General features: G+C 40.3%; 1 protein-coding gene across 3 annotated transcripts in view; it reads left to right on the top strand.

Moving 5' to 3' along the window:
• Positions 1 to 23,609, top strand: part of TFDP1 (transcription factor Dp-1) — a 40,462-nt gene that overhangs the window by 463 nt on the left and 16,390 nt on the right. For 2 of the 3 annotated variants that reach the window (XM_035317499.1, XM_035317488.1), the window contains exons 1-4: positions 222 to 350; positions 1,011 to 1,095; positions 13,683 to 13,749; positions 23,049 to 23,155. In XM_035317499.1, coding sequence (XP_035173390.1) covers positions 1,084 to 1,095; positions 13,683 to 13,749; positions 23,049 to 23,155 — 186 coding nt within the window. In that variant the 5' untranslated portion in view covers positions 222 to 350; positions 1,011 to 1,083. Of the gene's footprint in view, positions 1 to 221; positions 351 to 1,010; positions 1,096 to 13,682; positions 13,750 to 23,048; positions 23,156 to 23,609 lie in introns of those variants that run through there. The other variant, XM_035317490.1, reaches the window with a different exon arrangement.

The following is a 23,609-nucleotide window of genomic DNA, read 5'->3' as shown; positions in this document are numbered from 1 at the left end:
CCCCACGCAGCACGGAGGAAGGGGGGGGGCGGCCCCCGGTGGGGTCCCCTCGGCCGCCGTTGCGGCGGTTGCGACCGTTGGTGCGGTGTGGCCCCCCCCGTCTCGTCAGGGAGCGTTGGTGCCGGCTCCCTCCGCCCCTGCCCCCTCCCGCCGGGGCCCGCGCGCGCGCCGCCGCCGCCGCCGCCGCACATGTGCAGTGGGGAGCGTCCGCTGCAGCGCGGCGGGTGCTGGGGTGCTGCTGGGGCTGCTGCTGCTGCTGCTGGTGGTCGTGGTGCCGGTGCCGCTCCGGGTCCCTGGCTGGGGGCGGCGGCGGGGGATGGAGCCGGCGCTCTCCGCCTTCGGCCGCTCAGGTGGGTAAAGGGAGGATGGGGAGAGCCGGGGGGGTGCCCTCGCAGGGTGTCCTTCCACTCCCAGTCCCCCCCCCTCGGTGCCCCCCCGGGCGATGCGGGCGGCCCCTGGCTGCAATAGGGAGGAGGAGGAGGAGGAGGGAGACGCGGGGCGCAGGGCTAAGCCCGGGCGGTGAGGCCCTGGGTGGGGGGCGCGGAGGGGGAGGGAGGGAAGGAGGGAACGGGGGGGGTCTGCCCGAGGCGCTGCCAGCCTCCGCCGCTGGCTGCGAGGAGGAGGAGGAAGAAGGGGGGGGTGCTGAAGACCCCTGGGGGGAGCCGTCCACGTCCCCCCTCTTCTCCCCTCCCCGAGGCCTGCTTGCGCCCGCTGCCACGAACGGGGGTGGGGAGGAGGCGGCCGAGGGAGCGCTGCCCCCGCTGGGATCGGCCGCGGGAAGGGCGCCCCGCCAGGGCGACTCCCAAAGCCAGCGCGCCCCACGTGTCAGATCGGCCCGGGGGGCTTGGGGTCGGCCGGTGGTGGCACAAAACTTTCTGCTCCCTGAAACGCTTCTTTATTACCGAAGCAGAACGAGTTTGGGGGTAGGCACTAATTTAAATGGGAGAGAAAAAAAACTTTTCCCTCCTCTCGTTTTTTTAGAGCTGATGTTGGCTTTTCTTGCTTTCTAGAAAATAGCATCATTGTCTCCGTGTCCTGCAGCCATCAAGATTTTAAGAGGGTTGATTTCTAGTCTTTGGTAACATGGCAAAAGATGTAAGTATATTTATAGCACGTCACATGTAGCAGCATAGTGAATAGCATGTTTTTGCTTTTGTTTTTATTAACAGAAGCAAAACAGGTCATGCTTTATAATAGCTGACATTAGTGAATATATGAAACTCAGTTTCCGTGCATTGCACATCAAGCCAGGGCTGTGTTTCCCTCTAGATGTACCAACATAGCGTCAGATCTGCACCTATTTTCTCTGAGTAACCTTAAGAATTTGCTATCCCCATAAAAGCACTTGGATCATTGGCATTAGGTATATTCTGTGTTGAACACTAAAACAAGTTGGGGTTCAGAATACCTCCAAAATACTCTGTTTGGGTGTTGGGGTTGTCATCGACCACTGTTCTATTGTTACTTGTTGACAAAAGTCACAACATGAGTGTTGCTGCTGGCTAGCATTGCCTTCCTACTGCTTGATGGGACATCATATATTCAGGGCAGGGAAGTCTCCATGCGTATTCACCATTTCTTCTCCATCTACCAAGAGATGCTAATTAGCATCAGTAAGAACAGGCTTTGGGGACTTTTCATTATTGACTTTCATTACCATTCACTTCAAGATTAGTGGCTTTGTTTCTGTGGCCTACCTCCTGAACCATTCCAGTATTTTTTAAAAATTGTTTAAACAGGTTCTGCATTTAAGGTGTAGATTGTTAATACCTAAAGCAATTGGGCTTTCACATTTCCCTATTGAAAAAGAGACAAGATACTATTCCATATTCAAATTGGAATACATCTCCACTTAGTTTAAAAACAAAACCAAAAGCAAACAAGCTGAAATTATTTAACAGCAGGGTATGATCTAATGTGAAGTGTTGTAGCTTTCACAGAGTGAGAATTACCATGAAATAGTGATTGTTTTAAGAAATTAATCTTGTAGAGAATTTTCATAGTTTGGAGGCAACTGAAAAATATCTTAGTTTGCAGAAACGCAACCAGAAATACGTAGTCACTCAAAGCTTGCTTGTAAAAGATAAGGGTGGCCAAGTGTGGTACAGATAGCAGAGTTCAGGGAATGAAAGGCCACATGAGCGGGAAGAAAATGAAAGAGGAGTGGTGGAACAGGAGATGAAATTGCAGCAGTTCAAAGTAATGGGGATATTAGAGTACATTTAATACCGCCATTTGGAGGAGAGATCAGCCATGTGAAGAAGTACGGGCACCTAGAAATACAGATGAAGGTCCTAGGAAGTCTGGGGGAGCATAATGAGAGTAAGAAATTTAAGGAAGAAGCTCATTTTTGAAAGATCTAGCTTATTCTACAGAGGAGAATGGTTAAGGGACAAATAACATACATGGTAATGAACTTCAGAAAGGGCAGAAGATGCTAGAGATCAGGCAAACAGCTGTTTTCAGCATCTTTTAAGAGTATAACATGAGCTGCATATGGAAAAGTGATAATCTAGGTCAGGTTATAGGTAAAATTTTAAGTGTTCTTGAGCACTGGAACAGGGTAGGTAGAGAGTATGAAACCTTGAAGGATTGTCTAACCTGTTCTTAAAAACCTCTGCACATATATATAATCCTGCCTCAGGGAAGAAAGATGAACTGCGTACCTTGTTGTGGATTATTGCATGCCCACCATTACATGACGTCTGAAATGTGTAATGAAAGCTGGGAAATTTTAAGTTTCCAATGTGTTGATGGGCTGCCTTAGGTTTCATTTAATGCCAGAAAATAAAGGTGCTAATTGGTGTGTGTATATATGTATTTGTTTTCAGAAGGGAAAAGAATAATAATTCTTTTTTTTGGTCCAAATTCCCAGTTCTTTGCCTAGTGAAACAGTGGAATTAATCATGATAGAGAAAGTGCCACTAAATATCTGGATACTAAGCCTGTAAGACCTGCTCCGCTGTAAATTTAAACGTTTTGACCTGGAAGTACTGCTGTGATTAACGGCCTGTGGTTCTGCTGTGTCACCTGTCAAGTGCAGTCGCGGACTGTAAGATGCCGTGGCGAAAAAGATGGCACAGTTGATGAATGCCCCCACCCCTTCCTTCCTTTTTTTTTGTCATCAGGGCTGAAAAGGCTAATCTGTGGTAAGGACGGCTTGTGCTGCTCTTACCCTAAGTCTGGTCTTCAGGTGGCATTTACGTGGCCAAGCACACCTCAGTGTGCTGCAGCCAGCGGGCGCAGGCTCAGGGTGCGTGCCACGCTCCCTCTGTGCTGCTGGGTCCAGTGCCTGCTCTGGGGCCTGGTGAAACAGGCAGCCCCGCCAAAGAGGAAGGTGTGGAGCCAGGGCTCCACTAGATAACGCGCCTCTACTTAACCCCTCCTCCCACCTGCTACAGGAAAAGAAGGGTTTCTTTCCCTTCGGTTGCTCACTTCCAGCATTTCTTCTGAAGCCTCTTTATAAAAGCTGCTGCTTGAGGTAGCTGTTTGAAAAGTTACGTACCTGCAAAAGATGCCAGGCCAAGACTTCACTGGAGAATTGAACAAATGGGGAGCTCGATGGAGAATACTGGCAAACCCAAGAAAATGGTTTTAAAAAGGATTAAGTAATTACAAAAGTACTGGTCAGGTAAGCTGGCAAGATAATGCTTACAAGATATTCGACCAAAGTCTAAATTCTGTTAAATATTACTTTAAAACATATCCCTCTAATGCTCTTCAGAGTGTACAATAAAGAGAAAATAAGCAACGAAGCATTGATTTCTGGCAAAATACTTTGATTTCCTCTGCCAGGGTCAGGAATCTATGGGGGGGGATGGGGGGTGGGGGGAGGAAAGCACCTTAATTAAGAGTGTGTAGGTTGAGTTTAAGAGCATAATCAAGACTAATCTTACAGCTGGATACATTGACAGATAATAACATAAATAGAGAAATACCAGCTTGTGAAGGTTGAAGTATTTGTGGGTATGCCAGATCTTATTTTTTGGAGAACTGTTATATAAAGGGTAGGAGCAATCAATGTAGAAGGAAAAAGGAGGAGCAAGCTCATTTTCCAGTGGGCTCTAGTACTAGCAATAAGCATAGCCATTTTTGGTTTTAGGTGAATGTTGCGTGGAGCTGAGAATTGGTTCAAACAGAACCAGGCAGACTGGCCATGGAATACCATGTTCAGTTCAAAAGAGCTTAGTTACTAGAAAGACTTGACTTTTTTTTTTTTGCAACTTAATTTTTAGTAGAAAACATGCATGGATGAGGGAACACAAATTGCAGTATCTTAAGATTGTGTGCACCATGGAAGCAGGATCATTCCTCTCCTTGTCAGAGGCAGAATGACAGCTTGTGTTCAGTTGAGGTCAGTAGAGCTGGGCACAGTTTGACATGTATGTTTGCACCATGTACATCTTTGAGAGCAGTGGACAACAGCATATAGGAAGTTTCTTGGTTTGAGACAGAGGTAGTCATAGTGTGCAGAGCATCTCCAGAAACTCCGGCTTAGCCACATCCTCTTTCTGGATAATCAGTGTTATTCTCTGAGTCTTTGTTGAGTCTACTGTCAACTCTTCCACTACTTTTACATATGTGGCACTTGTAGGCAGGAGCTGGAGGAGCCAAATGAACATGCCAAGGTCTCAGCTGGCTTGTGCTGCTCATGGGGTTCAAGGATTAGTTGGCTGGGGGGTGGAGTTCGCTGGGTGAAATGGGGACCTGTCCATCCTTGGCATGCTTAGAACCAGGCAGGATGCAGCATCAATAGAAGGAGCTGGAATTACTGTAGAAAGTACGCAAATTTGGTAGCTTAATTTTTTGTCTTCCGGCTCCTAGCATAAGTGAGGACAACTTCCTGACCATTTTTGTGTTCAGTCATATATTAGAATTACCTGAAAACTTACATAATATATGCTTTTTTAGTATCAATTGGTTAGTTGATACAGCTGCACCACTCAATTAACAGCTTCTATACTGTAGCTGAAGATACAGCTGTTGGTATGACCCGGGTTCTCCTTCTGTTTGCTTCTGCTGCAACTGACCTGTGTTGAGGCCCCTCAAGCAACCACGAAGAGAAGCTTGTGGTTCTTTTCCTTACAACCCATTGCACAATGGAAGAGAAGAAGCAGGAGTCACTTTCAGGCACTGAAGCTGTTAGAAAGCTACTGTCCAATGCACGGTATTACAGCCAGGTGGGAGAAAAAACAGGGCTAGACAAAAGGAATGAGTAGAGTTCCTTCTGATGTTGAAAATTGCATGTATTGAAGCACATTAATTACATAAGTAAACACTCTGTGTGTAGTTGCAGGTGCTTATGATTGTTTCCGTTATTCACCTTCATTACATGGACTGTTTCCAGTCATAAAAAAGAATTTTAAAACATTAATGAAGAGTGTGCAGTCAAAAACTAATTTGGTATTTCACAGTCTTTTTGAAGTGGCATGCTAGTGGTAGCCTTCACAACTTCTCACAGGTTGAGATATTCTTGAGAGCTGTTCATCTGGAAAGCCCACAAATTTTACTGTTTCATAGGTTGCATACAGTGGCAATAGTTTGGGGACCACTGGTTTAAACATCGTTTTTTTTTTTTTTAATTGTTCTACTGCCATCTTTTTCTTGAATTCCTTTCTAAGGGATTTTTCTCTTAATCTCTAGTTTGCATAAAGCATACTGTCTGTCTTCAGTGTTTAATGGTGCCTTTATTAATGTCTTTGAATACCAGATACAGCCCATGTATCTAACTTTGCAAAGGAAACCCTGTGCACATGCGTAAATCCCGAAGACACAGTGGAGGAAGTTCTGCTGGCATGTAGTTCAGCACCTGGTCTAACATCACTGTTTCAGAGCTCTAGAGATACAGGGATTACGGTTGATGGCTTATTTTAATCGAGTATTGAGTATACATAAAACAAAAGGCAAAACCAGAAACTAGCAAACTATAGTTTCTTAGAGCAGCCTTACTTGATAGATCAATAGGTGTGCTAAATCTGGGGAAAGGTCCATGGGTCTTTGCGTCTCTGCCAGTAATTTGGCAGAAACACCCCAAAAGTTGAACTTCTGGTTGCTTTCATATGGAGCTTGGACATCAAACTTTTGAGCAAGTCTTCATGGTAAGAGAGGGTTGCATGTGGGATAGATTTTAAAAAAAGATCCTAATGGAATTAGGAAATAAATTGAGTATCTTTTTTATATGATGCACTCTGAATATCCAGAAAGTATTGAAAACCTTTCAAAACATTCTGCAGACTTCCTTTTAAAATATCAGCATGTGGTGGTTCTTTTATGCTTATTTTTGGTTATGTACTGGGAATTGCAGTGAGACAGCTTAGACAAATTGATCCTTTAGTGGATTTCAAGTGGTTTGTGCACCTTTTTTGATACTGTTGTAGTTCAGTGACTTCTCGGTACCTTATTTCTATTTGACTTTAGTCAGTTCTGACATGTTCAGAAGTTGGTAAACTGAAGATCAAGTAATATGAAATCAGGTCTTATAAAAAAAAAAAAAGCATCTCAGTCTAGGATTTCAAATGCTGTTAGAATGTTTTAAAATAGGCCTTGCTGAAGAACACAGAAGGAAAATGATCTTTAAGCTCTCCTTTCTGGGTTGTAAATACACAGTAAGAGTATCTCTTGCTTTCCTTGTTAGTTCGTATTTATTAAACAGAAAATAGCAACTCTGAAGCCACCTATCACCTTGCTATGTTATTTGTGGAAATAAATTATTTTACAATAGCCTTTAAGTATTTAGCTTCTTTATTAATTGTATGTGTAGTTAATAGTAGTGGCTTTCTACATATATTTGTAGCATTACTGAATAAATATACTGTGTGCTGACATCTTCACAAGCTAACTCTTAAAAGCTGGCATTTTTGTTTTAAGTTACACTAGGGACTAGTGTTTGTATTTGCTTGCTTGGATATCACTTAATGGAGACTTATTGTGGATAATTGGAAGTGGGAGGGGAAAAATGGGCCAATCTTTGGTAAACATTCTCAAAGTTTTTCTCAGCAAATGAACATTTTGATCTTAAAGGTTGACAGTGGTCTGTGTCCCCGAAAAGCCTGCTAGCTACTTGTCTAGTTACACTACAGTTGCTAAGCCTCCCTATATCGCAGTAATGGTTACGCAGACTTAGGAGGAAATAATGTGGGCTGCTGTAGCCTTTTAATACACTGATAGGGAAACTTGGTGAGACAAATGCTTTGGAGCGAGTCTTGCTTAGTGTGACCTGTTGAATTCTGCCGTGTTCAGATGCTCTTGAACAAACTACCCTGAAAGATTTGGATTGGTTGGAAAAACAAAAGTCTACTAAGGTTAAATCTAGAACGGCACTGGGAGCTAGCTGTGGAAATGGCAGCAGCTGCTGCCTCTTCTGTATGATACCGGGGACAGGAGGACACAGCTTGGGTTTTTTTTTGATCATTTTGCAGTAGAAATGGGAAGCCATGGCTTTGGTCATGCTCACCCTAGGAATCCTGTATTCAATATTACTTCTTACAGTTTTGCAGTTAGTTTTGGGGTTCCAGCTTTAACACATGTAAGGATTGTATCGCTTGGGCAATTCATTACCCTAAGAAACAATCCACTATAATAATTTGAAGTCCCTTGGTATATTTGATCTGTGTGGCTACTTAGATTGGGACACTATTTGGCTCTCTTCAAAAATAATTCTTCATTTAATTTTTGCTGAATTCTAGGGGTGTTGCTCTGTTTAGAAAAACAGCCCAAAAAAAAGCTAATGGTCCTGACATACTCCACAACTGAGACTCCCTCAGGTCTGTCTGTGGTCAGGGTTCAGCGGCCCTGTGTAGCACCAGTGGGGCATGTATTCAGAGCAGAGACTGACGCTGCTTAACCAAGCTGCTAACCTGCTTAATTTTTATTAATCTTCAGGGTTTTCTGTGTGATCCAGGTCTTTCAATGTATAGCATTTTGACTATGCCTTGCATAGGTTAAGGTGCTAATAATTCAGTTTACTCTTTGGGAAGCTTATTTCTATGGTTTAGGTCATTGCCAAGTGGTTGACAAGCACATTTATCTTCATGGTGCTGCTGTGAGCTGAGGATGTGGTATGATAACTGTCGCTGATGAAGGCTGCTCGGAGGCAGTGAAGTAACACATCTGAGAATTTTGCAGGATCAGACTCCCATAGCCTGACTTTAAAAGTTCTTTTGTGTTACTTTATACAGTGAGGCATAGTTCTCACTTGGTTTGCAAAATGAAATTCAAATGTTTTAAATTTAAGAACCTTCTTTCCTTTCCTGCAGTCCTCTACTGTATTTCTTGATTGCCTTTTAATTTATGTGGAAAAAAAAAATGAATTGGCTGTCCCATAAAATTAGGCTCCTGAACTGATGTGATGATTCATTCCCATAGCATGCTTGCTCTGGTCCCTGAATGAGATGAGAGTCCAATGGGAAAAACAGCGTATGATCATCTTGTTACGAATAACATCTGCATGTGGGTAGGGGGGAGAGAAAAAGTGAAGTTGTTTAAGCAGCATTATTCCTGATTACAAGTTTTCTCCATCTTGTAGCCGTGCTAATTTTCCACTCTGTGTGTGTGTTGCTTCCTGATAATAAAATAAGGCAACCCCCCTCCCCACACACACACCCATTGTCACTGAAGTGGCACATAGTAAAATTGCGTGGCATGGGGCCTTTCCATTTATCGCCTACTCTTAAACAGTAAGATCCCAGGGACTGTCGTTCTGTGGTGGTCATCTAGGTGCAGTTTGCACCAGAGGTATGTGTTTTTACTAGTTGACTTTGCAAATGCCTGCAGACAGCAGAGGCATCCTCCTCATGAGTTTGACAGGCTCTGGGAGGAAATGCGCTCCTATGGGAATACTTTTCCTTTCCAATTTCTCCGTTCCCTAGTTTTGTCTTTACTGCAACTCTGAGTGCCAGCTTACTTACCCTCTTAGTCATAGCTTAATTTGGAATGGGAAGGTGAAAATAACCTTCAAATTCCCATGTTGTTCCTTTCTCTGCATGGGATCCAAACTCCTGGTCCTATTAAAACTCTCTCTTTAGGTTCTCATGAGTTGTGTTTCCTGTACTACTTCAGAAACTCCCAGTTTCTCTAACCTCTACTCCTCATCTGTCATCTTCCATTTGATTTTCTAGCTCATTTTCTGTTTCTTCCCCCTCCAGTGCTGATGTTGTCTCCTTGTTTCTTTGTCCTGTTCTTTAACTAATGTGTATGTGACCAAATTCTGATGTTTTGTTGTCACACCCAGTCCTGTGCCTCATTCTAGTGGTCTTAATCTGCAGTTAGCAACTTAAAACTTTCTGAGAAATACCTTTTGGCAAATGCTTGTTTCCGTTTATCTCAACTTTTTTTCTCCTCTTCTTTCAGTTCTTTCTCACTGAGCATACTTAAAAACACAAAGAATGTTTAAAATTGGCACTCACTTACTGAGGAGCAAGATAGAAAAGGTATTTCAGTGGCACAAAAGCAGCTTTCTGTTCCCTGTATTTGCTTGTCTCAGTGTGGTGGGGGTGACCTTCCTCTCAGGTTAAGCCTGACAGACATAGGACGTGTACTTGTTCAGTCTCATTTTAGTCAAGCTTCTATGCCCGGTCATGCTTTTATAGGTTCCCTGCCCTTCTGTCCATGTTCTGCTTGACACTCTTCTGTTTATAATTTAAAGGTGTAGTGAATAATTTTATGCCAGTTTTTATAAAGAAATAGAGTTGCAAGTCTGGAAAGTTGGGGAAGAAATGTTATTTTCATTGTAAGGGTGTTAAGTTTCTGGTACATAACTTCAGAGATCACAAATATTAGCTAGTTAGTAAGATACTGAACTTTCAAAAGTCTCTACGGTTCTAGGAAATTTTGTTTCAGGTTTCCCTTCGTCCCAGCAAAAAGATTATTTCCCACTTGACTGGCTTCCAGTTTTTCAACTTTTACTTAGAAACAAAACAAAAATAGAATTCCCATTCCATTTGCCTGCTGGTGGCCAAACCTAACTTGGTGATATGTTTAGCTCTTTAGTTGTTTGCTTTTCCTTAGAAGTTCCGAACAATGTGGTACGATAGATGCTAGGTGGTAGCTGAGGTCTCTACTCAAACTTAGCATCCACAGTTAAAATTAGCAGCTTTATTGATTTATGCAGTGGTCTTTAACCTTCCACCTGTGTTCTTCACAAAGGAGGAGATCAAGGTTTTTGCTCGGAACTGAAATCATTACAGCTAAATGCTATGTGGAGCACCAAAAACTATTTTTATTATGTTATTGTTCATTTTGTTGAAATGTGAAAAGCAGAAAGAGTAATATACCTGTTGCCATTTCAAATAGTAAAGGTTTCTTTGTGTAGCTTACAGAAGGATACACAGCCAACATCTCTTTGAAGAGGAAAGCAACTCCAAATTGTGCAGTCACAGACGATTAATAAAGCCTTTGGAATCAAATATTAAGGTCATTGTATCATTTCAAGCAGCCCTGACGTTATCATTAAAGGAAGTTATGCATCTTGAAGTTGAGAATCTTGGGAAGAAGAAAATGGAGAAAAAAAATGTTACCAGGTGGAAAACAAAATCAAAATACTTTTATACATGTACGCTGATAAGGCCTGAAAGCTAAGTGTATTTTCCCATCAGCAAAGGCTTAAACAGTACTTGGCAGAAGGTTACTCTTCATTGTAGAAAACAAACAAATACTCAAATTCTTCTTTTGCTCGTTGTGAATCCATGACTGTGATGTATCTAAGGGGAACTGTGGTCACATTGCCCTCTGAGTTCTATTTTCTTGCTTCCTTTAGAGCACTGCTCTGTGCTAGGTAGGTTATGGAGGAGTAATCCTGGATTATCTTCCAAAATAACCTACCTTGGAAAATAGTGGGTATTTCTGTGAATTATGCATTGAGAGATTTTTGCCTAGCAGTTCTATGTTAGAGCAAAGATACTGGATCTTGGTATGGGAGGGAAGTTTTGCTTTTCAGTTCTGTATTTCCAAAACCTAGTGACTTTGAAGAGAGTTAGATAGTGATAAATTTTGCTAATCAAGAATCAAATGGTATAACCAGAATCATGAAAGGCATACTGAGTACCAGGATTTCAGTAGAAACGAAATCAACTTTCATTATGGATAATAGCAGCTGGGGGTGCTATTCATTATGGGATTTGACAGTGTTCTTTCCAAGCAGTTTTCTTGGAGCCTTTCCTGGGCACACACTTAAGAGTCGAACGTTTCCAGCCATGTTACTGCCAAAACTGAACCTTCAGCAAGACACTGGTGTGCAAGGTGGAGGAGCTGTAACTGATGTAGTCTTCATCAGCTTGCTGGTGGTTCTCCAGTGATTGCTGGTTTTAATTTTTGATGGATTTTAATTGATTTTTCCCAAATTGTGTTCTATTGTTGATTGAAATGCAATGTTTTTCCCAAATGTTTCCTGCTTTGTCAGTGACTTGCATAATTTCAGTCATGGTCCCCGGGGTATGTGGCACTAACCTAACCCTGTGTAATGCTAGATGGCGTTTCTAGAGTTGAACATTGGTTTTGGTAGTTTTTTTATGGTATATCTTAATTATGTAGAAGAAAACATGAAGCTTATTTGATGATTCGATACTGGAATGTGTTGGTTGGTTAAGGATAAAATGAATTAATAGAAATGGCTATATTGGAGATCATTTTAGTTTAGGAAAAAAAGGGTGACCAAAGAATAATTGATTACCCAATTATCTAATTTGCTAATTATTGAAATACCTATTTCAGCAGTGACTTGCTTTTAGTTCTTGAATTTGCTGAATAAGCTCACTTAAATATTTGGACTATCACTATAACTGACATGCAAGCTCAATGCAAGTTTGCTTTTGCATATTAAACTGATGAATGGATCTAATAATTCAAAAGCTTTAAATCCATCTGCTTCTATGATGAAAGACATTACAGATCAAACCAGCCATTTTCTGGATGTTCTGCTAATCACTAACTCGTTACATTGAGTTTTTATATTGTCTTAATTTTTTATGTCGTCTTTCCATTCTCACTGGTATATTTTGGATTCTCATGGACAAGAGAAATGGCAGGAGTCCTAGGACTACCTCTTCTTTCTGCTGTTGAATAGAAACTGAAGGATTGCATTTAAAAAATGTGATGACAACAAGGCTGCACTTCCTGTGTGGTTTAACACGCTGGTTGTGAAACAGAGGTGGAATTGGGAGTATAATGTAACACCCTAAAATTTGGTTTCATCTTCAGTGCATTGAGTTCCAGTGTTCTAGAAGGTCCTATTGCCTATATTGGTCCTGTAGAGTGTGTTTCTAGTGACATCATTGCACATGATGTGATTTCAGGTGGATTAGCACCATCTTTGAAGGAGCAGCTTGTGGCTTGCTGGATGTCAGCCCTGGTGCCTGGCAATAGGGCAGCAGAGCTGCCTTTGAATACCTGCTGTGGGCAAGGTGGAGAACAGGCAGTGTTTGTATGAGGGAAAGTTGTTGCTGTTTCATTAAAACCAGGCTGTTTCATTATTCAGGAGGGGAGGGGGGAAGATTATAAGAAAGGAGGACAAATACTACAGGCTCTTCATTTTACCCATCGTGTCCATTACCTCCTCATTTAAGTTTCCTCTGTGTCACCAGGTCCTCATCTCTGCCTTGCTATTACAGGCCACTGCTCTTTATGCTTCCCTTCACAAAGTTTCTCCTCACTTCCCAGCCTGTCCCCAGTGCTCTGTCACTTTTCACTTTCTTCCTTTCATTGAGGAGAGAAGATTGCAGAAAGTTTCCTGCTTTGTAAAGTTACATCTTAAGGATTCATTGCTGTCATACACCTGGATAGTAACAGCACCACAGCATCCTCTAGTGGCTTGCTTGGTTTGCTGAACTTCTGGCAAATTACAAGCAGGACTTTTCAGGTAGGCTTTTATGGGGAAACCTTTGCTGCTGGATGACTGACAGCAAACCACTTAATTGTATCTTGAAGATGTGCAGTAGCCTGCAAGTACAGGCTATGTACAAAATACAGCTAGGGTCTTTTCACTCTCTGAACGCCACTTGCTAAACTCTGGTAAGTACAAATGTTGACTTTCTTGCTGTTCTTTCGAAATGGATACAGTCTGTTTGTCCTCTGTTCATTATTCTTTCAGGGCTGTTTTGTCTGGAGATAACAAGGAATTGTGACTTCATGTGTTTTCTATCCAGTGTTATCTTTTAAATTTCCACTGTGATCTTTCTCAAAGGATGATGATTACTTGATACACTTGTATGTAATCCTTCATTTAAGAGTTCTGCGGTCTGATCCTAAAAAAGAAAAAAGTGAAAAGCTCGAAGTGTTTCTTTTTAATGCCATTTTCCTGGTTAAAATGTCTTAAGGTGCTCTTTACCACCTCTCTCGTCTTTGCTATAATGTTAACAGGGTAAGAGTTCTACGTAGCAAAATGTGTAGCCATAGAGGGCAGTGGCTCTAAGTAGGGTGGTGTTCAGCTGTCTCTTAAGACAGTATGTATATGCTGTTAGGGCACAAAATAGAAAGGTAGGTGTAAACTGATTTTTTTGCTTGCCTTTTTTGCATACATGGTTATAAAAATCAACAGATTTTTAAAGTTGGGAAATACTGTGCCACAAACAGTGCAGATCTGTGAGGAACTGAGTAGTGGCAGCAGAGTCTTCTCGTGTGATTGCTTCCATCTTTAACAATAAAAGGCTATCAGTGTTTGTAAATGTAATAAAAGTTACTTTCTTTAATAGGCTGGACTAATTGAAGCCAATGGAGAGCTTAAGGTGTTTATAGACCAAAACCTAAGTCCTGGAAAAGGTAAGAACACAATTTTAGTAAGACTGTTTCTTGACTTTTAGTTGGTATGCTTATTACTGGCTTTAAGCTACTTTCTTAGCATAGCTTTGTAAAGCTTTTCTCAAGTTTTATCTTATGTACTCAGCAAACAAACTGTAGATTTTGTTATGGTTTATAATTGTCTATAAACCGAGTACAAAGTTCAGTTGTGGTTTTACTGTCATTCCATATGTGGTCTTCTCGTTAGTATGGCTGTGTTTAAGTGTAAAGGCCACAATGGCCTAAAACAGCTTTTGGGGCAGTACATACTAGCAATGGAGAAAATTGAAGGGGTGTAGCATGTTAAAATGGGCTATGACAGGTTTTATGATAGCGCATCCATTAGTACCTATCTGAAATAGTATTTTGAACAGAACTGTTTTGGACTTGCTGATAGTGGCTGTGCTTGTATGATAGTGTAATGTAATCAAGCAATTTTATAAAAAGTGGGCTACAACACTTCAATCAGATATGTAAGCTCAAAAAACTAAGAGTATCTAAATGTTTGGAGAGTTGTGTGTGCGGTACGTTACAATTAATATAACTGGGAGGGAAAAACAGAAGCATGCTGAGTTCCAGCGCCTGCAGTTCTAGACAGTTAAATATAATCTTTTTTAAATTGATTGTGCTATGTATCAAAATCAGATTTTTCTTTCCTGTATTCTTATGGGAAGGCTGTTTCCATAGTGAGACTCTGAAATTATTTTCTGATTTCCAGTTAAGTATATTTTTGCCAGTTTATGCGTTTTGCTGGTGGTAGTGTTGTTTTTTCAGCTTAATAGTTTTGTCTAGTGCGTTTGCCTACTCTTTATTAAGAACAAGTGTATGTCCTAAGTCTTTAGTTTGACAAGCCATCTAGCCATTGTTTTCTAGATTTCACATCAGATGGGCTCTTTGTCCACATGGTCAGTCTTTGAGCCTGTTGTATTGCTTTTTATCAACCTTCCTGAACACAGGTTTCCAGAATTGTATATATGGCTGCAAGTGAAGTAAGTGTTGGTCATACTTTGATGCAGGTGTCAGTTTTTTCTGTGTAGCATCAGGTTTGTGGTCACGTTCATCTAAGGGTAGATTTTGGTGGGATGGCCATTTTCCTTTGTTGCTTCCAAATGCCTACTAAGTCTGGTTTATTCCTGCGTGACAGATGGCATGCTTTGCTAAGTTGTACTAAGTAGGGAGAAATTGATTAGGTCTGACTCGCTTCTTCTTGTCTGATGTTCTCATAAACCTTAGCATTGACAAGTCCATTGACTTCATGCATTGTTGGATTACCCCCATCCTCTCAGATTAACCTGTAGTCTAGTTCAGGGTAATGTAGGTCTATTCTTCTATGTCCCGTTCCTGCAAACCCGTATCATTTCTTCTCACAACTCACAGAACTTCTTCTAATTTGTCAGTGCTGATTTAACTAACAACTTTTGTTTTTAAAGCACAATCATAAATGAAGTCAGAGGAGAAAATAGTTTAAAAATCACTTCACAACATCTGTTTTGCATAAAGCATGTGATTTTGAGTAAATTGTCATGGAGATAAAAAACCATTCTAGAAAATGCTTCAAAGATGTCTTTCTTGCTTTAAATGCATCTTTAGTGTGCAATAAGAGGTATCAGTCTTTGGTGAAAATGAGCTGGAAGCTTGTGTTTTCAGAAGTAGCTGTGTGTAAATTCACTTACATTAATGGAATGTATTCCATTAATGAAGTGCAGCACCTCATTTATCCCCCCAAAAAAACAGCATGCCGTCAAGTGGCTCAAGCAAGGTGCAAGTTTTCCTTTGTATTAGGATGATGCCATTAGCACTGCTCACTTGAAGATTGATTCTCTCTCTCCACTTCTGTTCCTTCTCCACTGAGAATTTATTCTGGAAGGCAAATTCTCAAAGTTGAATCTTGGAAAAGTATCACTAGAGTGATACATCAATTACATCAACTTGAAATGAGGCCATATTGATTCCCAGATCTCATGAAAGTTTCAGAAAATGTACCATTTAGTTTTCCTTCTTGATACAAGTATGCATATTTGTAATAAATTTTTTTTAGTATCCAAGTATTTGCTGGTCTGTCAGTGAAGACATATTGATAATGCAGGTACATTTGGCTCCAGGGAGGTTCTGATGGAACGAGCTGCATTCTCCTGGAAGTCTTGTGGTGTGTGTTTTTTGTTTGTTTGTTTGTTTGTTTTGAGAGGAGATAAGGTATGAAATTGCATCTTAGTACAGCTTTCCTGTTATGTGCCAGGTCTGCTGAGCTTGTAGCCTGGTAGGGTTAAAGTGGCACAATTCCATGGGTTTGGTGTAGAGCGTTTGGTTTGGCACAAGGTTTTGGTGTACTTGTTAACCAAGAGGGTGGTTTTCTGGTACAACCCTGTCCAGGAGAGAAGCAGCAATGTAATGTGCAGAGTGTCTGGGAAGTGAAGAAGGGAAATCCCGAACAATGCCAGGTGCTTTAAAAGTGCAGCTTTGCTAGAGTCTGCTAATGAGTTGACGCACAGCAAAAGGTAGTGGTGTATCCAGATGTCCTTTCATTGATAAGCTAATAAAGCTGCATGGTTTTATATCTGCTGCTTGTGCTGTGCTGTTGTACTGTCAGCTTGTGACATTGTGGAGGAATGATAAATCCCATTGGAACCAGATGCAAGTTTCCTTGGCTCATACCAAAGTCCCCAATTCCATTTTGCTCCCTGAGGCCTCAATTGCTAAGAACACTACACAGGGCCTGTTCCATTGCTTGTTACCCTGTACTTGGGAATGGGATTTGCATAAGCTGCTCATAATTTGAGTGTTTATTGAGATTAATTTGTAATCAGAAACAACGTTTATGAAATTCTAAAACATCAAGTGAAGAAATAGTGTGATTTATAGGTCTATCCCTCCTTCTGGCAATAATAAAGAGGAGAAATTCCTTTATCCAAGATAGAATTAAAAGAACAGTTTAATCATGGAATAAGTTTCCAAAGTGACGTGATTGTAATTGCTTGCTTCTTTCAGTCAAGATATGAGGGAAGGATAATATCATTTGGATACTTTACTTGTTATTTTAGTTTGTTTCTATTCTGGGATTATTACTGTTACTTTTTTTTTTTTTTAAAGAAAAGCTGGTTTTGTTAATTCCTGGGTTTGTTTTGGATTATGAACCCAGCTAACTGTTTAAACCTGAAATGCTCAAATTCACCCTGTATGCTGACTTCAACTGATAATTATAATCAGAATTCATTTTGAGGGTTAGAAAATATGTATGTGTTGGAGGAATGGAAAAAACCTTTAATAGGAACCGAACCAGTAAAACTTCCTCACAAGTCTGTGTCTTCTAAAAAACTATTTGGCGATAAACTTTATAGACTTAGAAAATTTGTTTTTCCATGAGGTTGCATTTTGAAGAAAAGTACTGCATTCTGGTCCTTGTTGGTCCCTGTTGATTAGAGTTGGTATTTAAGTAGGGCACTGTTCAGTTCTAATCCTGCCCCATACTTGCGAGGATGTTTGGTGAAAGAAAATACCTGGTTGAGTGCAAGGGAAAAGAGAGCCAACGGTATTTAGTGTGGTATTGAAATTAAAGCTCTTAGGTTAACTTCAAAATTAATCAAAAAGAAAACCTGGATCTATTATGCCAGTAGGTGGCATTATTGGTATGCGACCAGAAGATAATTGTAAAGATGTCTTCCTTTTGTCTCCTATGCCTTAAGGCTTCACATTAAATAAGGTTTCACATTATATAGGTATAAAGAACTTGAGTTTTGTTTTCATTTCAGATTTGGTAATTGAAAAAAAAAATAAGTTGTCAAATATGTAAATTTTTGAGGTGTATTTAAACTCTTATTTCAACACTGCCTAGAACATTGTCTTGTGCTTTTAATTTAAATGACTAGAAGCTTTCACAATGTAGTGTTATTGTATCTATATAGAGAGATCAAACTCTCCCTGTTTTTTGACAATGTTTGGAGTTGTTCCTCTGGAACGAAAGCAGACATTTATTTCAGAGCCTATGATTCACCCTTCAGCAGACATATGCCTGAACATTGGTTGTGAAATGCCTGGGCATTACAGCAGCCCAGACAATTCCAAATGATTGTTATCATCTAAAGTCAAAGTCAGGAAATAAAACTATTGCCACCAATAAGAATGATATTTTTAAAAGTCTAGAAAGACTTGTGAAGTCTAAGAGTAGACCACGGTTTATCTGAACAGACTTGGAAAGACTGGTTTGTAGTATGTGAAGTATTAGTCATATCTAAGGATGGCAAGAACTAGCTAAAAGTCTAAGTCGATGTAAGAAATTACTTAAGCACTCAGTAATACTGTAGTATTACATCAGGGAAGATTGATGTCTTTGTAAAAGTATCCAAGGCTGCTGTGTAAGCATGTTGTCTTAACATGATGGTGCAATTTGCTCAATAAGCAAAGATATTCTTACTTGGCTTGGCACGCAACTGGAGACAGTCATCTCTGTTGTCAAAGCTTATGGTAGGTTGATAGGCTCAGAAGTGGTTCAATGCTAATTTTTAAAAAAAACATGTAATTAATCATAATGTGTCTATGGTGTTTGTGAGAGAGAAGTTATGAACTGCAGCTTCCCAGGAACAGGGATTGTCCCAGTCAGCTCCCAGGATCTAACTGTCACCTCTGTTGTCTTTCCCGGATCTTCTGAGTACGCTCTTTGCACATAATTCTGACCGGATTGTGCAGTTAATTACTAGTTTGCTTTTTAAGCTTTTTCTGTTTATTCTAAGCTGATGGTTTGGTGGACAGGTTTGAAGCTGGAATTAGCTTTGTATTTGCTTTACCAAATGGTGACTTCATTTATTTCTCCTCCTGTCTCTTTTCTAACCAAAAAGAAAAAAAAATCTGCAAACAGAAGGTGCCCAAGCTGTTTCTACAACATCTTCCAAATAGTTCCGTAGCTTTCATGTAATCCTGTATCAATCATTTGCATCCTTAGTAGTGGCTAGGTATGAATTCTATTCCTATTTATTTTTAATTCCGAACATAAGGAATATGATGTTCCAAATGGCACTTGGTCTTCTCAGACATGGCAGTCACAATGGAATCTAGTGTCGGTGGCGCTTCCTGAAATCATCTGGTTCATGGAAAGTCTCACTTTTTAAAGTCTCACTTTTTTTTTCTCTCTTCAACTCATATTCTCTTAGTTGTGAGTTTTATCAGGTTATTGATAGTAGTGTTTTCTTTTCAAAAGCATAAGTCATGTGTGACTTATATTGAGGCTGATTTAATAATACTGCTGCCTTCAAGTTGCATAGACGTCCTTAAGCTAGATTCAACTGCTTTGTTAAGACCATCAGTTTTAAAGAGAATTGAAACAAGAGTTTGTGGAGTTTGTAAGAGCAGTTAAAAGCAGTTGTACTGCAAAATGTCATCTGCAAGGTTAATTTGCTTTAGACCTTTCTTAAAATAACTCTTTGCTCAACTCCTAACCTTCAATCATGTAGAGTATTTACTTACAAACTGGTCTGCTGAACAGAGTTTGAGGCTGTTGCAGGAAATGGTAGGAATTACTTTGAATCCAGACAAACCACTCTCTTCTTATTCCATACCTTCTTTTTTGGGCTGGGATAATTCAGAAAGTTCTATCAGAATTACCTTTTTAAATCCAGTTCCGCCACAAACAATATTGCTTCTACTGACAAGACTGTGTTAGAGACCACATTATCAGGAAACGGGCTTGTTTTTTCGGTTGATTTCTGTTGCATCACTCCTGTTCCACACTCTTTCTCAAGTAAAGAAGACGTAAAGACTGATTGCATCAGCAAATGGTATGGTGCCTAGAATGAGTGGCATTTCTGTTCCCAAGGCAAGGAGTGCTTCAGCCCGAACACTTCAGCCCAAATTGAGAGTCACTACTGTTCCGTGAACTGGAGCAGGCAGTGTTCAGAGAGATCTATTGCCTTGTCTGCAGAGGGCACTCTTTTATCTTAGATGTACTGTCTCTTTTTCTGTGACATCTCAAATTATTTCAAGTGTTCATAATTATATGTGTCACCACTCTGTTTGCTAAAATTCTGCAGGAGTTTCTTTATTCTTGGAAAAATTCTTGGGTTTGTTCTCATATGCTGGTAAGGGCATATAAAACAGTTCAAGAGTTCTACCCTGATTGAACTCAGTAACCAAAGCAGACTATTCAACACATCTTCTGTATGCAGAAGGCACTTACCTGTCTACAAAGACTTTCAGGTAAATAATTGATTTTTTGTTAAAGTGTGCTGCTGCTTTTGCTGTTCGAGTCTTATATGACATTGCTCCTTGATCCCATCTCCATCTGTCTTCTGTTTGGGGATATTCTGGAGCTTTACAGTACAGAAGTTCTACTTTCATTGTGGTTTATTGATTGGTAAGCTGCTAAGAGTTTTCTTCTGAACTGACAATGCTTGGGAGGCTGAGAATTCAGGTAGTAGTTTTGTCCTTCAGTGTATATTTTTTCTTCTGTGCTTTAACTGGCCTTTTACTATGTTTTTTGATGTCTTTAGTTCTTTAGAAGAAAAAAAATGCAAGGAACTAGCTGTATTAATACGTTTGCTTTAAAAAGGAAGAAGAGTTGGTGCCAGGAAACTGTTTGCAAACTTGTGGTTTTAATTTTTACGTGCTGCAATGCACACTGTATCTTGCCAATAAAGTATAAGATTATCTGGATGGCAGTGATTCCTGTAAGAGTAACAGTAATTAACAAATGATTACTAAAATTCCTTTGAGAAACTGAGCTGTCAGTCACTTGCAAAGCTAAGTTAATAACATTATTTCTGCTTGTATGGTTAAAAAACGTTTTCATTCCACACACACTCTGAAACCAGATTATTAAGAGCCTTTGGGAAAAAAATGCAGTTGGATGCTAGAACAACTTTTGCAAGTCAGGTAAATGAGAACGTAGGATGCGCTAAGCAAACTGAAAAAAATCACTTTTAAAACTCCATTTTTTTCCTTTAATTGAGCAGTTATGCTTTCCTGTTTAATATGCTGTCTTTTATGGGTGGACTTTGACTTAAAACAGAGGTGTGTTGCTGTTCTTCCATTTATGTTTGCATTTCCTTGCCAATCAGTTTGTGCGTACAGACAGCTGTACCTTGCTGTTTCTGTATAGGGACGGGTTGGTTCAGTGGCGTGTATTAATGCTGGCACAGTGCCACAGAAAATGTTAATGTAATTAAAAACTTTAAAGAAGCATAAAGTATACCTTTCCTTTCATGCAGATGATGTAGTTGCAAGATAACTATTTGTGTTCCTAGAATTATATGAATAATGTAAGGAGACTGGAGGCCATCTAATCTAGCCTTAGATCAAAACAGGGGCAACTTCAAAGCACAAAGCCTTGAGTAGTTGAAATTTTTATGTATCTCCAGGGAACTTCCTAGGCAACCCGTTCCTGTGCATTGCCATTTTCATTGTGATTTTTTCCCCTTGTATTTAGCTGGAATTTGCTGTGTGCAGCAGCCTGAGACTCGCCTCTCTTCCTTCTGCTGTGTCATCTCTGTAGCTCTTTGCTATTTGAAGGCAGTGATCAGATGCCACAGACAGACCTCTTGTCCTGCCTTAATTTGTCCTACGGGCTGAACACACGAAGCTCCCTCAGCTTCTACTTGTACATCATAAGCTCCAGTACCCTAACCGTGTTGGCAGCTTTTTGTTGGACTCTCCTGTTTGTGAATCCTCTTGCACTGTGGCCCCAAAGTTAAACAGAGTAATCCAGATACAGTGTAGAGTGCAGGCACAGAAGAGAATAATCACTTATTTTGACCCTGGTGATCTCTTCTAAATGCAGCCCAGTGTGCTGCTAAGCCTTCATTAGCACAGAGGTACACTTTGGACTCAATTCAGCCTCCTGTCCACCAGGACCCCCTTGGGTCCGTTTCTGCAGAGCTAACCACTTGACTCCTCACCTCTGCTGTTGCATGGAGTCGTACTGTTACAAGTGCATTTGTATTTGTCTCTTCTGACTGCATAGACAGAAACAACATGATAGCATAATGATTTGCTTTGTTTTTGAACACATCAGAAGAGTGAAGTCAGTGTGTGTGTCTGTAGAGTTGACAGATGAAGATGCTTAGGGAGCATCTCATGGCAAGACTGTTTTTTATGAAGCTGTCTTGCTGAAGTATAAGGACCTAGCAGAAGTATTTCTAGCATGCTAGCTCAGAATAATCCTATCACGTGTGAGTAATATCCTACCAGGATAGGAGGGGACATACCTTGCACTGATTCTTGGCGGGCTTGAACTGTAGATGAGGAAGTCAGGTTTCTGTTCGGGAGATCAGCTGAGAGCATAACAGAAGAGAATTAGTAGGCATGGATAAATGTGATACTGAGCAGGAATTAACATGTTTTTCTCTAGAAGGAGGGGAAAAGGGAAGTTAGGAAGTTATGTCTTTTCAAAGTCAAGCTTTGAAAGAATCAACAAGTGTGTGGATAAGGGATATCTAATCAGTGTGATGTCCTTGGATTTCTTGAAAGCAACAGCAAAAAAAAAGTCAGGGTCTTTATCAGCCTGTTAAAGAAACTGAGGTGTCAGAGAATGGGACAGTCCTCTCCTGGATTAATAATTGATGAAAACTAAACCAGATAAAATGAGGACCCCTAGTGAGCTCTTGCCACTTGGGAGTTTTGTCTTATGTGGCTAAAGGCTTAACCATCAATCGTGATGATGGATGGCTTGTGAACAGGAAGAGAGCAGCTTTCCCTGCAGGGTTGGTCTGCTGTGTTGCACGTGTTTTGCTCAAGTACTGGTTTCTTGTGTGCTTCAGTTCTTTAATTCCCTTCAGCTGGAAGAGGCTACCAAAAAAAAAAAAAAAGGAAGGTTGGCAATACTCTCTTGTAAAAGCCTGTGCTAACCAAATATAGTATCTCATAGACCACTATGCCTCAGAAGAGTCTGTTGTATGCTGGGGAATTGGACGTAGTTTTGGGGTAGTGTAGGAAAAGGTTTCAACAGCCACAAAGGAAATGGGGTAGCTGAGGAGGGTAATACACCTTCTATCAGATACCAGTTAGCTCTGCTACTGTGCTGTGAGAGAAAAATTGGAGTATGAGGAGTTAAAAACATGCTCATACTAGATTGCTGACCTGTAAGGTCACACAGGAGGAAGTTAAAGACAACATACTAAAAATCTTTTAAGAATCTTTTTTTTTTTTCTTCAGATGCATAAATGCTACGTTTATGTTGGCTCTCTGTGGAGCTCAGAGCTAGTTTCTGTTAATATGCATTGGTAATATTTCTGAAACTGCATTTGCTAAAATAATACAATGTGGCTGACCTGAAGATTTGTACTTGTATTTGTTTTTAGGAGTTGTTTCTCTATTGGCTGTACATCCCTCAACAGTAAATACACTCGGAAAGCAGCTCCTGCCAAAAACATTTGGACAGTCTAATGTCAACATTACACAACAAGTGGTAAGGAGAATTTGCATTTTTTTCTTATTGATTACACATACTGTAAATCTGAGTTGTAGATTGATATTTGGCATCACTTGTCATGTGCAGATTGTCTAAATGTTTCTAATTTTAATGGACTTACTACATTAGAACAAATGTGCTTTTGCAGAAATAAAAGCAAAGATGACTGTCAAATCGACATACCTGAATATTCAGGTGGCTTTATCTTTCATTAATGTTGCCACTTCTAATCAGTGGCTCCTCCAGATTGTCAGAGAGGCATGTAAATTTAATTCCATTAGCACATTTTTACTGAGCTTAAAGTCAGATGGAACAGAATTGAAAGCAATACTACATTTTTTTTTTAATGCTAATGCTGATCTTAGATATCTTTTGCTTCAGTGCTTACTTTTGCTTTGTGTGAGGTACGTGAAATTAGAGGACTCAAAGAATCTAATGTAGTAGATAATAC

This window comes from Oxyura jamaicensis, chromosome 1 (genome assembly GCF_011077185.1).
Source record: "Oxyura jamaicensis isolate SHBP4307 breed ruddy duck chromosome 1, BPBGC_Ojam_1.0, whole genome shotgun sequence".
Taxonomy (NCBI): Eukaryota; Metazoa; Chordata; class Aves; order Anseriformes; family Anatidae; genus Oxyura; species Oxyura jamaicensis.
The sequence above is the reverse complement of the archived record's forward strand: the minus strand, read 5'-3'. Positions and strand labels throughout refer to the sequence as shown.